This window comes from Charadrius vociferus, unplaced genomic scaffold, assembly GCF_000708025.1.
Source record: "Charadrius vociferus isolate BGI_N301 unplaced genomic scaffold, ASM70802v2 scaffold325, whole genome shotgun sequence".
In the NCBI taxonomy this organism is placed as follows: Eukaryota; Metazoa; Chordata; class Aves; order Charadriiformes; family Charadriidae; genus Charadrius; species Charadrius vociferus.
In genome coordinates, this window is record NW_009648526.1 from 1,345,294 (window position 1) to 1,362,408 (window position 17,115).

A 17,115-nucleotide genomic window follows, 5' to 3' on the forward strand; every position below is an offset into this window, starting at 1 on the left:
CTCATGTTTAGCAGACTGAACAGAAGGGGAATTCATCCTTGAGAAAATGTGTAAGAGGAATGCTGTTTAGTTAAAATATGTAAAAATATCTATGGCTTTAAAGAAAAAATTAAAGAGCTTGATCAAGAGCTGCATGTGCTTATGCAGATGGATCCTATCTCAAACATCTTCCTACTGTAACAGGAACGTGCACAGTAAGATGTGATACCTGAAAATTTACACTAGAGAATTTTAAATGGCAAGTAAAATAGACATGCCCTTTAATTAACATTAGCAGGTTACCATGTGAAGCAGTAGACCTCCTAGTATTTGGCTCTCTTTTTTAGAAAGAATCCATATTTGATCAAAAACTTCTGGACTTGACAGGAATTAATAGATAAATGCTATGGCCTGAGCGCTTCTGCTGAGGTGTTTCGGTTCAGGTAAAAAACCCACCGCCTTTTCGCTTTAAAAAATTTGATAAAGCTTATATTGTATACTTAAAATGCTTAGTGTCTTCACAGATACATATCACAAATTTACATAACAAGCCATAGACAGTTTAAGCATGTCCAAATGCAAGATCCAGTGAATCTAGTAAATAAGAAAGATCTAGTGAATAAAGCAAGGTAAATAAATCTGAAATAATCATTACTCAAGATTCAAAACACATATGCGTTATTACTTTACCTAAACAGACAAAACTTACTTTTAAGTTGAATTTGCAAACATCAGGCCTATTATTTCAGAAGCACCCAGTTTCCTGCCTTAAGGATGGAAGAGGAGACCCAACTAGATAGAGAGACATATTTGAATCGGCTGCAGTTACAAAAACATGATGTTGTTTCAAAATAAAAACTGCATCCCGTTAAAGGATGATAAACAACAAGTATTGAACTAGGAAATGCTACTGTTTTCATAACAGCATTATAAAGACAGGGCCAACACTTGAAAATTATGTGAGCAATGTAACAAACCAGGTATTTGAGCTGGACTTTCTAAAAAAAAAAAAAAATTAAAGCACACATAGCAATGGATATTGAGAAATAAGTTTTCCTACAAAGTCCATGTGGCACATTGACTTTTTTTAGCTCCACTAAATTTCTGTATCATTTAGCAACTTCTAAGAGTTTACACATAGGAAAAAACCCTATAAATATTGAGAAGCCTGGTAATTGTTCCTATACAACAGAGAGAGATGATGCAATTTGATGTAATTGAGGACAAGGGTGGCAAGACATTTATAGAAACAGCAAACTCAGTGTCTAGTTAAAAAAAGTCTTACTGTGTATGTGCTATAACTGTTTGCTTTTGTGTTAGAATCAGCCCTAAGACACACATCGCATAGAATAACCTCAATCCTATAATCTGACTAGACAAATATGATTATTATTCTGCTTCATCTCTAGCAATGGAACATGCAAGTATATAGCATAAATACACATTCCAGCAGTGTCTGGATTTTATTCCCCTTAAAATAGCAAAAAATCCAGTTAGTTGCCACAAGCACATAGGAATTAAAGCAACAAGGCACTACAACCCTTGAATCAATACATTGAAGCTAAAGTTTATTGACCAGGTGGTCACAAGAGATAGCAGCAGATGTCAGACTACTCTAGGAGGAAAAAAGAGAAAAATACAAATTTAGACTGAAGCTACTACACATAAACCAAAACATACAATACTGCAGAACTGAAACCTGGAAGCACATCATTTTGTCTTCCTTTTTCTCCTGCACATACCAACCTCAACAACGAGGGATTTTCTACATCTTCTGAACAAACAGAAAAGCCCATTTAACCAGAAATGTTATGAAGAGAGAGTCTTCAAATCCTTGTCCTCCCCCATCCACTACACACGTGCACAATCACTGGAGGACTGGAATGAAGAGTAAGAACTCAAATCTCCCAAAAAAAAGTTAAATTGACTTGCATCCTAAAACATCTATGGAAGTTAGGTACGCGGTACTAGCAAGTCCCAAATCCACTTAACTGTAACCCAAGGAATCTCCCAAAACTTCAGTTAATCCGATGGTGCCCAGCTGACTACTTTACCAACTGGGTCACGCTTGTGTGGACCAACTCCCTTCCCTTTCCTATTGCAGCATTTTCTGTAGTAATTACAGAAAATGTTTTCCTGAAATATGTGTATTAGAAGAGCATTTAATCTATTTTCTAGGCTTAGACAGGAAACAAAGACATTTGGTATCACATAACCCATTGTGCTCCAGGGGCCACCAGAAGATACATCTGTAAGCCACTGCCCCGGAGACAGCAAGGCAGTGAAAGGTCCCAGTAGAGTTCCTCCTGCCCTCTGCCCTCCTCCCGTCATGACTAGGCAGTGCTACAACTGTGATCTCTCTTAGTCCATGCTTATTTGATTGTCCGACCACATTTTATACTACACTGGACATCACAAATATCTACCAAGCTTATCCTCCTCTTCTCAGGAGGAGAGGTCCTTTTGATAAAGCGCGTTTCTTCAAAGAAAGACAAATTTGTTCAACTTGAAGTATCTATAAGTCCTGACCTCCACTGTTTTGGAGGGCTACTTCCTTAGAGAGTCCATGGAACAACTAATAATTGCCTTTAAATATGTTCTATAACAGTCCAGACGTTCCCTGGAAAATCTTGAGGCATTCATAATGGATTTTGAAGGCCACCGATTTAAAGTATTCAGATTTCTATTTCACTTAGAAAGTTGAAACCCAGTAAGCAAAACACTAAACAAAATACAGAGCGCATGGTGTAGGCTGTTTGGATTCCCAGCTGACGCAAGCCCTGCTCCTGCCCTACCCCACCTGTCCAGCCAGCACCGTGGCATGATTGTCCACCTCTGCTCTCTCCTTCCTTCATGTGATACAATTTTTCTGAAAGACTAAAAATATTGCTGAAGTACTTGGATCTTATTTTTTGTACTTGTAGTACAGGCGACTGTAAGGAGATGCTTCAGTCTAAGAGTCTCATGGCAGAAGAGTCAGGTACGCTGAAGAAAAAGCAGCTGCACTGTCAGCGTTCAGAACCCATCACCTCCTAGCACAGGCATTGCTCTGCATTTAAAAAATTCCAGCAAAAGCTCTCTGGCCCTTCCCCCAAAACAGCCAACTCTGAATAAGTTTTATTATCTCACTATTCCAAGAAGTAGGTTAAAGGTAGCCCCTTATTTTAAGAGTAAGGCAAGGATTCAAGAAACTACTGTAAAGGAAATGAAACACAATGTAAACATTTGACTAACAGCTTCTCTACTGGAATTAGAAACACCTACGGATGCTTCAGTTAACTAATTCCATGTTGAGCTTCACTTCAAAAGAGAGTTGCCCTTGAACCCCCCAAATTCATGTTTCTCTGAATGAGCAGTCATGTTGTGTCTGCATATTACAAACCCGTAATTATATCTGAAGTCACACACTTCAAAAGCCTTGCAATATTAAGAATTTAAATATGATTTAAGCTATCAAGAGTTAAAGTCATGAGATGGCCTACTTGCTTCAAGAAACAAGCTACTAGTTAAGTTTACTTAAATTCAGGCAAATGCAATGAACTGGTTAACTCATCTTAGGAATATTCCTATGCAGATTTTTTTTTGCCACATTGACTCCTGTCTTAGATTCTTAAGGCTTAAGACCTTTGAGCTCGGGAACAGCCATTATGAACACATTAGGAGAGTGGCACAGTACCTCATCTTACTCTTGCTGTCTCCTTACCTTTTCCATGGTACCAAAAGGAACCACTACCTGATTATCAAAGCAGTTCAGCTGTAGGCAGGAAATGGCAGCATAGGGACTTTACTTTAGAATCAATGCATACCTGCTGTTTAAGCTATAAAAAAATTGCAGGATCTACTTAGTTTTGTGTAGGAGGATAGGGAAGGATTCACCTTCCTTCACCTACCAGGTGATAGGAAGATATTCACCTGCTTTTGTGTTATGCCAGTTTATGATTAGAAAAGCAAAACAAAGCACACCATCTTTTAAGTAAGGGGGTATTTTTAAAAATCAAGACACAGCTACAGGGCAGCTGATGAAGTTAGTCCAGAGCTCCAGAGCAATAAAAAAAAAAATCAATCAGTACCAATCAGTGGCACCAGCTCCACTCCAGACTGCAGCACTGCAGTAACTCCCCTGCTATGTGTGTATCACTGCCGATCTACCGCACGCTTCTGCTGGATGCCTCTCACAGCATCCAGAGCTAATCTCGAGGCAGCTTTACCGTAAATAAAGTTACCAAAAAGAGACTGGTATTAAAATCAGTCTGAGGAAAAAAAAAAAACAACCCAAAAAACACCTCAAATAAAGCCACCACACACAATCCACATTTTACTAAAACTTATTTAGTTTCAAACAGCTTACTGAGTACAGAAATAAAATCCAGTTAAATTAATTTAAAGCTTAAGTTTCCTGCACTAATCTCAGAAACTACCGCTCTTTGAGAGTGTAAAATACAGACTGTTAAACTGATCTGGGTGTTCCCATCTTGCTTCCTGCGTTTTGGCTGACATCCTATTTTGCCATCACTGTACTGCTTACTGAGTCACTTCTCTTCTTCCAACTGTAGCTTTCTATTTTTATCTAAGCAACAACAGTCTAACCTGCTTCTTTTGATTTTTTGGCATTAAATCAAATTCTAGGTCTAATATTTGCATTTTGATCGGGGAAACTGGTTTTCTTTTCTCTTAACTGGACAAAAAAAAATGAATACTTAAGAATAAATGATGTAAGCTGAATTGTTTCTTGCTCTACAAGGAAATCACAAATTGTGAAGTAGGTCAATCGTTATGATTTCATCGACTGTATTTAGTAGAAGGAAAGCAAGATCTGAAAAGGTGAAGTTTCAGGCTCACTTCAAACTTCAGTTCACCAAAAGTTGCAAGAGAACTCATATATTCCAAAATACATTTGTTCACTGTATCCTGACATGGGTAAGTAAGTGCTGAAACATCAGTGTAAAACTGTAAGATTATCAGTGCTGCAATGTTCAGCATTTTAAATATAAGCCAGTTGCAGGAAAAGAACATATGCTGTTTGCTGATCCCTAAACTTAGTAGTCTACAGAACAGGTTACAAAAGATGCTACTTGTACCGACACGCTACAACCGGACAGGTACTGAAAACAGAAAGGACTTGTCTCAGCTAATGCCCTCACTTAAGCACACATCAATTTGTGTCTTCCTTTATACTACAGTTCCCTAGATTGTGATTTTGTTAAATTTGACTACACAATAAACTCTAAAATTAGAATATAATGAAACAAACACAGTCAGGAGCAGACTAAGTTATTTCTGAGTTTTCATTCTTCTCTAGCTTTTTACATTTTTCCTTTGATTAGCTGGTGCTCTGTCTAAATTAGATTATGTTAGAACAAATTGTGTCACTCGATAAATCTACCTGAACAAAAAAAACTTAAAAAAAAAAAAGATTAAGCAATAGAATTTCTAATTCTGCAACTCAAAACTATCTTTTTTCAGGTATTTCTGCTAGTTCACAAAAGAAAACAACTCGGAGAAAACACTTCTTTCAGAATAAGTATGTAGTGCTAAGTATAGAATAGACATTCAGCTGTAACTGGAAGAGGGATAAAGGGTTTATATCTAGCCTTCACTCTCACCAACAATATTGTGATTTACCAACCTCATAAATACGCCGATATAAATTTTGCAGAATTATTTTGAAAACAAATTACTGAAATGCTCCTGTTTTAAATCCCACCCTAGTTCACAGGAGGAAGCAAGGGCAATGTGGAGATCAGACCTAGGCTAGCTTCACAGTCACCGCCACCATAATGTGAAACTGCATCCAACATGCTTGGTTTAGGGAGCTGAAGGAGCCGTGTGTCACCCTAGAACAGAAAACAGAGTGCACTTAAGCTTACAGAATATGTCAAAATTTCTTCCTAAGGTGTCTTCTGGAAAAAAAATTTAAGCATTTTTATATTAAAATATAGATTTTTCCAATATGATATTTCTAGATACATAATATATTCAATTTTTAGTATTTTTTTTTTTCCCCACACTTCCTTCACTGATGTGGATTATGATGACTGTTTCATCTTTCATCAAGGCGTCCCCAGACAAGGAAACTATGTTTGGAGATGAGGATGATGACGGCTTATGACCATCTTCATTATTATTACTAATTCAAGAACCAGCTTAGCAGCAACTACATTGCTGAAGACAGACAGACTGAAGATGTTCATCAACTTACTCGACTTTATGTTAGCTGTAAACATCATACTGCAGTGGCTCCATAGCTGTTGCTTTCTTTTCAAAGGAAGCCCAACATGAATTTAACAATGAAAAAGCACACGCATTTGGCTAAGCCTCATCTCTTTCTGAAGGCATATCATCCATACGACAGTTGCAGCAATTGAGTACTGGGAAGCCTAACTCCATTTGGAAGCCAAGACATCCCTCCCATTAAACAGGTTGAGAGCAGCTCTGCATTAAATTCCAGCTGTGATAGCATTTTTATAATACATAAATAAAAATACATGCCAGAAGTTTTATTTGAGGCCTTAAACACAATACAATTCAGGACAACAGACATAAGTTTCCTCTTTAATTTGTTTAACAATCCAGCTTGACAAAGATTCAACTATTTGCAGACTTCTGCAATATTTTATACAGAGATTGGTTTAAAGATGGAAAGCAGTAATTTGTGATAATAAATCACTCTCAGATGTTACTGGAAAACAGCACGGGACTGTTTAAAAATCCTACAGTAGGTATTTCAGTGCTTATGAGACCTGCCAGAGAGAGCAGCCCTCTACTTAAAACACGACATGTTTGCATCTTGTGATGACTGGATTTTGCTGTAAGTGTTACTCAGTTTATTCCTCTGTAGCTTATCATCTTCACAATGTAGACAGGTATCTTTGGGAACAGCACTTATAGGGGTGTAGGGGTTACACTTGCCAAAACCCATTGTTTTTTAAAATTTCCCCACTAACACTAAAAATTAATCTCTTTGGGTATTTCATGCTTTATCTCATCACCTTAAATATTTATTGTGCTTAGAAACTTTGACAACACACTTTGAAGTGTTCTTGTGCTCGTTTTCCTGTTAATTCTGATAAAATAACACTTCTTTGCTGAGGAGAAATGTAAAGTAGCCTTCAGCTCTCAAAAACACTTTGAGTGAATGATTTGGAAGAGTCCCTTAATACCGCCTGAACAAACCTGTAATGGGAGCACACAAAGCTCCTGCTACGCTCTGTGTGAGCACAGGTTCCATTTGGGTTTATAATCACCAGGCAAAAACTGGTATTCTTCTTCCCTAAGATCATGACACGAAAAAGAACAGTTTCATCATGTGCCATTTGCTTCGGACCTCTTGAAAATAAACCAGAGCTAATTTGAAAAGTGCAACGTGAAAGCACTGACTCATTTTTGGGTGGAATCAGCAGGGATGCCACAACCACTGGAGTCAGGGAAAACTCCTGAAAAACATACCATGTTGAGTTATGGGATCGCACACTACGGAAACCCTTCACTAGGCACTCCGCCTTCAACACAGGATTGTTGTCAAAGCAAGTGAAGTTTTCTAAGTACTAAAGCACTCAGCCTTCCACACAGCCTGAAAACTTTCCATAATCAGTAGCCAAACACTCTCATCTTCACACCACCACCAGGTGCCAACAAGCCCATCCGATGGTTTTTGATAGTCATGATCTTCAGACTCTGAAGTCAGGACTGCTGGCTTTAATAAGCTAATTTAAACTTGCACAAATCAGACATTGCTGGTAATTCATCCCTGCTTTTAATCTCTTGAAAAGTATCTTCTTTCAACGTACGCAAAGATACAAGACAACTGTTTGTAAAGACTACTGAGGAACCTCTTTTATGTTGAAAATCTCCTCAAACCTACTTATCAGTGTCTATTTTTAACAGATACTGCAATTTCCCTGTTTTACTGTGGTAACAAAAAAACCCCAAAGCAACAGCAAGCCAGAGAAGGCTGTGGGATGGGGGTGGGCAGAAGTCTAGATGGTTTGGGGGAAAAAAAAATATCTATGACCTAGTCCACTTCCTGGTGAAAGTAGTCTACTCTATTAAAAGACTATTAAAAAAAACCCCTGAGGCCTCCCATGTGCACGATTAGTATGTCATTTCTTCAGGGACAAGAATTTTGATCGTCATCTAGATGTGTCAATGTTTTCAAAAAGTTTTGGTTTCGTTACCAGCATTACAAATTTGCTAAGGGCGGAAAAGAAGTGCTATCAGCAGCTCACCCTCACAGCGATAAGCGCTGCACCCACCCAAAAAGCAACCCTTCTCCTTCAAGGGAGCACAACACTCAATTTCAAATATTCTGTTGTCTTAGAGGAACCTATAAAAACTATAATGTTATGAAGGAAAAGAAAACCCTGAGAAAGCCAGCACTGTTACCCTGGTCAGCTGATACCCCCGTTTCAGTTAACCCGAGATTCAGAGAGATAAAAGTTAATTTGGTTTATTTTTAAATACTAGAGAAGAGGACAGTCTGTGCAATTTTCCATGAGGCTGAAAAGACCTCATGGGCCAGGAATTAAAAATCTGCAACTGCCTGGGCAATAATGAACTTTTAGTTCAATCCAAACCATCAGAATAGTCATTTTACATGTCTAGACCTATTGCATCTGTGCAAGTACTGAACAGCTTGATGGATGCAGGTTTTGTTCCTCTTTGTTTTCATACAATTTGAAGAACTGCCAGGATCTAGCTGAGTGACATTTATATTGTTACATTTCAGATTTACTTTAAGATTTAGAAAAAAAACAATCAGACTAATGAAACTCTGGAGCATTCAGACCTTGGTAGGTTTTCCCTCCGCACATAGACATGTCTTAGAAAGTACCTTTTTTAAAACTGGGCCCACTTGAACACTGAAATTTTGAATAACACACTTGTTTGCTTTCAAAATTTAAGTATCTGCTTTCCCTCTCCCTTTCATTCCACCATCCTGCCAGGCTTGCATTGCAGCTTTGAAGGCTACCAGGAACATCCAGCCTCTGGGCACCTCGTGGAACAAAAGAAGTTTATGACAATCCTAGATGCAAGACACTCGTCTCAAGTGCCAGAATTAACACTACTAGAGCAAGAATAATAGTGGTGTATTCATAACGTATCTGTTCAAAACAATTCGCCCTTCTCAAGGGAAAATGTGAGTTCATGGATGACTGCGCCGTTGCTGGCACGGAGTGAAGACAGGCACAGTGAAGGCCAGCAGGCAAAAGTCTCCCTGCACAGCGCTGACCTCGAGTCACCCACCATCCCTGGCCTCCGCTCCGCGTTTATTGGTTGCACGTGTGTTTTGTAACACCCTGTACTGCGTATTCTTAGAACATACTTTCCAGAGAACCGAAGGGACAGGGCTCACCCCTCCACGACCACTTCCAACCCAATCTCACCACCAGCAGCAGCATCCTGCTCCTCAAGATAAACTAGCAGTTTATAGAATAGCAAAGGATCCAACCTCTACATTTCCGTGCTCTAAAATCAGGTGACCTGTGAGTCAAGAGACGGAGCAATAAATCATTAGGCAAAACAAAACACTACACTAAAAATAGTGTACACGAGCAGCGTATGAAGAACAGTTTTTACCCAAGGCCCTCCACAGCCTCTTTTGTATTCTGTGCAAAAACAACTGACACAAGCAAAGACAGATAAACAAATAAAACCCAACTTTAGTTCCTCCTTGATAACTTGCAAATATATATTTAATCAAAAGTACATAGCTGGAAAAAAAGAGTTTAATTTGGGACCAGCAGAAAGGATGTTAATGTCCAAAGTAAATATTAAATGAAACTTAAACCAGAAGATGTCAAAATGGCTTTCTTTTAGGGAAAATTGCTCCAAGCTGCCTTCAGCTCAGATATGCCAAAAAGTCACTATCTGCTACACATCAGCTACTAGCATAGTTCAGGCAACATTAAGGATTTGCCCACTTCCCAGGTTTAATGGATTTAATAAATTACTGTGAACGCCCAAGTTGAGCATCAGACAAAAAAAAAAAAAAAAAAAGCCCCACAAACATTACTGAATCCAAGTGCCTGACAGATGTACTTGTTTTGTCAACCCTTTCAGTTACCAAAAAGATTACAGAGATTTTCTGTTAGAAATAGATAGAGAAAACAAATTTACTATCAAGTGAAAACAACGCATAATTTTGTTAGAGGAAGATGAACTTTTTTTAAGAGGGAACAAAAAAATTAGTGTAGAAGAATATAGTTAAACAGATTTTAAATTTACATATGACTACATTGGCCATTAATGCAAACAGCTGGTTTTTGCAATCACTTATCTTCAAGAACTAATAAAAAACATATCTGAGAGATTTTTAGCACTGAACATTTTATTCTTACCATCTGAATTAGTGGCTGATATTGAAAGGACCAGAATCTGGCATGGGAATTCAGACAACAAGCAACCTGCCCTCTTTATCCCCAGAAAAATGTGAAAATTGGGCTCACTATACCCTATTGCAGGGTTGGATCCCCAGGAAATAGCATTTAGATAATTGCTTTCAGCATGAGTTGGTTTTACTCTTGACTACAGAAAGACACAGTCTGAAATCCTAAGATTTTTCTCAGAGATACATTCTTCACAGTCCAAGCTGTGATGAAGCTGGAAACAGGCCCTGCCAGTGGGGACCTCTGGGCCGGGCACAGCCCACGTGAATGCCACCCGGGCTGCAACTAGCAGATGGCAGCGCCTTATCTGCCTGCTTGGGGAAGTGCCAGCAGTACCCACAGGATTTCTCATGGAATTCATCACCAAAAATGAGCGTGAAAACAACACAGAAAAGATTATGCCCCACCAGCATCCAGCCTTGTGAAGAAGGTACGTCTGGACAGTGTCTAACAGGAAACCGTATTTTCCTGTTGTCTCTCAAAACATCATCTTTCATCACAAGCAAATGACTTTTTTTTTTTTTTTTTTTACTTTCAAGATCTTCGATGGCTTACCACCATTCCTGTTGTCTCCCACCCACTATTGCTGTAAACTTCCAATTAGACTCTGATTACTTTAATCACTTGTACTTCCTCCCCGCTGTGTTGTCCTATAGCTGGGAAGAACACACTTGATGCAAAATGACTCCGCTTTCCAGCTCCTCTGTTACCGTGACAAAGGCTTGTTAGCCTGTACACTGGGAGCACAGTTTATCTGTCTCATCAGTATTATCCCTTTGTTTCCTTACAGCCCTCTGTTGGAAGTCATTGATTTCGTGTTTGATACTTGCATGGGGTCTGAGGTGAGGACAGTCTTTCCTTCTGTCCTTGTATAATACCCAGCAAAACGTGCTACCTGAACGTGCCTCTTAATTTGTATCACAGATAACAACAAATGTCACAGATTGTTACAGATTGGTCAGGGTTGGAAGGGACCTCTGGAGATCATCTAGTCCAACCCCCAAATAATAATCTTCAGGTAAGAACTCCATTAATTTGCTTCCCTTCTCTTTAAAAGTAATGTTATGACTGAGTTACATACCTGGAGGCTGAAAAATTCCTTGATCCATCTAGACAATCAAACACAGCAATATGATACACGCTGGGAATATACTGCAAGAATACAGTGGCTTGGTACACATCTACACAAAGGACTTCCCTCACTCTGTAAAGAAGCCACTGTTGTAGTGTATGACCCACAGGCATACATGTACCTCACAAAAACGGCTAGAGCTGAAGAAACTATGTGTTCTTAACAGCACTGATAAAACAGACTTACAACAGGTTGCTTAAGCTTATGAGAAGTGACCTGCATTAAGTAATATACACAGGTCTTGTTAACAGCTTTCCCACAGGACCAGATCAAAACCTGCCTCAGAAGCACTTCCCTCCAGTAGTTTCAGTGCCATGAAGTTTAGTCTATATCCTAAAAAGAGGATATTGAACCTTCTGTTTCAAATTTAATTATACTAGATACAGGAACTGTAGAGTAACTTTGCTATAGCAGATAAGAAAGACAGCACTTGGGGTCCTTCCAGCATCCTCACAGCAGCCAAAGGCAAGCACCTTTGCAAAAAGAGCACAGACAAAGTAGGGCTGCAGCCGTATTTCTCTAGAATAGTCTCCCAGTCTTTAACAGCTGCACCAAAGGGGCAGAGAAGGTCCTACCCTGTCGAGTGGCAAACAGCTTCAACCCCCTCTGTGGCCTCCCTTACAGACCTCCACCGTGCTACAGTGACATTCCCCTACTCCCACCGAGGAGGAAAAATGCCTAGCTGCAAGGGCAAGTCAGATGAAAGGCCATGGCCGCTCCACGAGCTACAGGTTCTTCCTTGCTCCTCTGTACTATTCCCAGGCCAGAGACACAGAGCTTCCTACCGCCTTCTCCCTTTCCCCCTTACAACACTATTCTAGTTGCAGTAGGTAATTTTCACGCTAAGTTAAATGAAAAGGATTTGATAGATCCGTTCAGATTATAAATGTTCTTCTTTAAACTAATGCTTTAGCTGCCAGGCATTTCAAAGTATACAGTCCTTCAGACATCTTTTAGAAAGATCTTATAGGAACTAAAATACCCAAGGCCTCTAGGAATTCATATCCACGTAGTTTATGTTTTCTCCTCCTCCAGTTGGTCTGCTTTGCCTTTTAAAATTTATTTTAAAGTCGTAAAACCAACAAGTCATCTTCAGTTCCATAAACTCTGCTAAAACCAAAGAGAAAAAAAAAGTGTTAGTTGCCATGGCAGCAGCGAGGACTCTGGGTCAGGATGCAGAGAACTTCCCTTGTTCTGTCTGATCATTTGCATCAGAAGTTCAGCCATCTGTTATTAACTATTTAACAACAGTCTTGCTTGTTAGCACTGGTGCTTGCTATTTAAGTTTGCAGAATCTAACTCCCCACCTTTGCCCCTTTTGTAAAGCTCCTAATTAATGTGGAAATCCATCTGAAGGCTCAGTTATCTTTCAGGTAGGATGACCGCCATTACTTAAACTTGGTCAATATTCTCCTTTCTCACCAAGGAAAAGGTATACACTTATCACCAAGCTGAGTGGTGAGGTCAACACCCCTGAGGGATGGGATGCCATCCAGAGGGGTCTGGACAAGCTCAAGAAATGGGCCCACGTGAACCTCATGAGGTTCAGCAAGGCCAAGCACAGGGTCCTGCACCTGGGTCAGGGCAACCCCTGGTATCAATACAGGCTGGAGAATGAAGGGATTGAGAACAGCGCTGCCAAGAAGGACTTGGGGGTACTGGTGGATGGAAAAACTGGACATGAGCCAACAATGTGTGCTCACAGCCCAGAAAGTCAGTCACATCCTGGGCTGCATCAAAAGCAGCGCAGCCAGCAGAGCAAGGGAGGTGATTCTGCCCCTCTACTCTGCTCTGGTGAGACCCCACCTGCAGTACTGTGTCCAGCTCTCAGGTCCCCAGCATGAGAAGGACATTGGCCTGTTGGAGAGGGCCTAGAGGAGGGCCATGAAGATGACCAGAGGGCTGAAGCACCTCTGCTATGAGGACAGGCTGAGAGAGTTGGGGTTGTTCAGCCTGGAGAAGAGAAGGCTCCAGGGAGACCTTATAGCAGCCTTTTATCCTCTAAGAGCATCCAAATTATATTTGTCTACTAGATGTATACACTAAGAAAACAAAAACATAGTTCTCACATTTACAAGCTTAGAATTTTGGAGTTAAAAATCTTTTATCTTACCTTGACTTCACTAACTTAATTCATCTCTCTATGACCCAAAGCAAAACACTGACTCTTTCTAAATCTAGTCCTAGGAGACTAAGCCGCTCTTGTTGCTCCTCACTCATCATGCTCTCAGAAGAAAGTGGGAGGCTATACAATGATGAAATAGGAACAACATGACTGTTTCTTTTACTGTTCCTAAAACTACTTCACACACACACACACAAAAAAAAAAAAAAATCAGTACTATTAGGGGCAAGTAAGAAGGAAGTCCCTGTTTCAGTCATTTAACATGGAAACACTGCACCACATATGCTAAGAGCATCCTCTTCACAGGCACAGCCACTAAAGCTCAGATCCTCCAAACTTACAAAGTAGAAAAAAAATTGAAAAGTGTTTATGTGGTAATATGAAGAGAGCTGCAGATCATCAGAAGACTAATTCACACGTCCAAATAACAGGACAGTATTCTCCAGGTTAGTCTCCATTCAGACCAGCAGCCTGTTACATGCACTAGCAATCTCAGCATGGCAAGACCTGGTGCAGAGACAGCACTGGCTAACATGCCTTCTCAGATTCTACGAAGATGAGAGATTTGGCAGACACAACCACACCTGCATAGGACAGAGCTGATATAACGCAATGGTTTACAGACCCATACAATACTGTGTCAACACAAGAACCCAAACAGTTTCATTACTTCTGGTTCCAGTGAGAACAACACAACAGTAGAACTGTCTGAAAAGGGTGGGTTTTTTTCAGCATGTTGAGGAAAAGTCTCCATTACAGATACTCAACTTCACATGTGAAGGCTTGGTGAATTACATCCAGGGCAGCTTTTTGACTATCAAGCCATGTCAACTCCAGAGACTTGGTTCAACTCCAAGAAGCTATGCAAATGCTGATGGTATACCTAAACCCAAGATGAATACGGTCACACCGGGGAAGAAGTTAAGCACATTTTCTACCTAAGCGTGAGGCACCTACTAATGCCAGAGCTGCCTATTTATTTATTTATTTCCCCAGAATAACTGAAAAAAAAAAAAAAAGAAAATGAGAAACAAACCAAACAGTGCAAATGCACTGTTAATAGTAAAGCTTTTAAAGAATATTCACAAGAAGAGATAGAAACATTCAAGAATTCAAGAATTTTATTTTAATGGACAACACATTAAACATTAGGTGTAGAGTATGCAGGTTAAGTAGGAGCTGATACTTTTATAACTTTATTACAACATCATGCCAGTTAGAAATCACACCTACAAGCTGGAAACTCCTGTAGGCACTGCTGCTAGAACAGAACTAGCTATGAGGGTACTTAAAGCACACAGGAAAAAAGCATAGGACTTGTTAGGAAGTGTCCCCAGGTGAGGAATGTAGATTAAGAATCCCATTATCGTATCTGAAATAAAGAAAAAGACAACACAAGAAGCCCAGAGCAAGCTATTTTCATGACATCTAACCTCTTCTACTGCAGTTCCTTTCTGTATTCATCTTCTTTGTGCTTTCTTACTTCATCTCTCGAAACTTTGATGTTACAACCTGTTCATTGTCATCTAAGCGGTGGGTAATTTATCTTGTGGAACTTTGTCAGAACACGTTTGACCACCCAAAATCCTCCTCCTAGCTAGTGAGGCTACCTCCAGCTTCAGTAGGTTTGTTTCAGTATTTGCAGTCCAGATTATTTAGAGGATGGGGTGGAGGGAAAGGAAGAAGTACAGTCTCTGCCTCTGGTCTCTGCTGGGCTTATTCGTCAGAAATGCAAGGAGCTCTGAAAGAACTGAGCTGAAATTGGTGATGGTGGAGCAGCATGAAGCTCCTCGGGTAATTTTTCCAATGCTATTAACCTTCACCTACAAGGCCTGCCCTTAAGCAGTTAAACAGTAACCTGCAAAAGTAAAAAAGTTACAAGAGAGACAATACATGCTTCTCATTTTAAAAAATTCTGGGAGAACGGCCAGGCCCATAAAATTGTTTTTAAACTTTATTTGGGAGGATAAATGAGGACATTACAACTCTCAAGCTGTGTAAAAGACTGCTCATTTTAAAATGGACACCAGAGCCTCCTATGGAATTTTGAACATATAAAACAATAGAACATTTTTGATAGTTTTAGAATTGAACTGTGTCACACAGCACAATTCAGCTATTTACAAGTTTCCACATTATAAGTCATGTTATTAAGTTTTAATAGCTTTCTGGTACTCAAAAGAATAAAAAGTTACATAGGGTCAAATTTTAAGGGCTATACAGAATTTCAGCCAAGAATCTAGTTTGTCTCCCTCTCTCCTAATATATGGTAATTTTCTACAGAGCAAAATGGCAGACACTAAAGTAACACATTTAAAATTTAATATATGCAATACTGAAATTTTACTCTGTCCTCTCAAAAATTCCTCGCGACTTTATAAAGCAACGCTTCAGTGATTCAAAACCAATATTCCCACACAATCCACAAGAGTACACTAGTGGAATTGTTCCTCCTCCTGTATCAGGAGGTAAACATCTAATGTCAGCAGGCTCACTTAAGCTAGAGCTCCGGTACCTTTCAGAGGAACAACAACAAGCTCTAGACCCAGGATGAAAATGTATGCAAGCACTTGGTTGGAACAACATTTGCATTTTTAGAGAACAGGTTTGCATAAAAAGGAATGGATAATCCTCAATTCATCATTGAGTTCAGTATGCTATTTAATTAGCTTTAAACATAGCACGTAGTTGAGCAACCAGTAAGCTGCTAATTAAAAATACATATTTTTAGTTGCCCCCAAAGCTGACATATTTGCATCAGCTTCATTTGCCCCAAGACAAACAAGTAGTGGCAAAGGGCTGATAATGCTTTCATGCATTGTTTCTCGCAGAAATCAAAATACTGTAATAGTTTCCTCCTGCTGGTGAGGGGAAAAAAAAAAAAAAAAAAAGAGAGAGAAACTAGACCTACATAACAAGGCACAGAAGAAACTCAGTTAAGCTTCAGGGCATTTGGGGAGGGGGGGGGGAGATTTATATTTTTTCCTCCCTAATAACGAAGAGTCAAGCAATTACGTATGGCTAAACTAACTACAACTGTTGGCTGATTTGACACTTAACTAGATGTCTCACTTTTAAGGCTTAGAAATATCCCCCTCCGGTTCCAGGCCATTTAATACTCTTGCCCTAACAATGCAATGAATTAACAGAGTTAATTTTTAGGCTGTCCATTACTTTCCTTTAAAGGGAGGTCGAAAGAAAAGACCTCACAAAACCCCAACCTTTCGCAGGCTCAGTACACCAAAGGAAGAACATATAGTGAAACTGTTTGGGGGTTTTTTGGGTTTTTTTTTTTTTTTAAAGGAACTATTTACAGACGAAGCACAGCACACTTCTGCAGCTCCACCAGAGCCGCAAACTTTAGCGGAGACGGATTTCAGACAACCATCACCAAACCCCTGCCGATTACTCTCACGGTTACACAGCTTCAACTTGTCCCAAGCCCGGGAAGACCGGCCGGTCCGCTGCTACCGGCCTCCAACACCCACCCCCCC

General features: G+C 39.8%; 1 protein-coding gene across 1 annotated transcript in view; it reads right to left on the bottom strand.

The window, feature by feature from the left end:
- The window catches only part of FAM214A (family with sequence similarity 214, member A), a 34,681-nt gene extending 19,547 nt beyond the window's left edge, over positions 1 to 15,134 (bottom strand). The window contains exon 1 of the mRNA XM_009885722.1: positions 15,055 to 15,134. Within this exon, the coding sequence (XP_009884024.1) occupies positions 15,055 to 15,085 (31 nt within the window). The 5' untranslated portion in view covers positions 15,086 to 15,134. The remainder of the gene's footprint in view (positions 1 to 15,054) is intronic.
- Between the last annotated feature and the right edge of the window lie 1,981 nt (positions 15,135 to 17,115).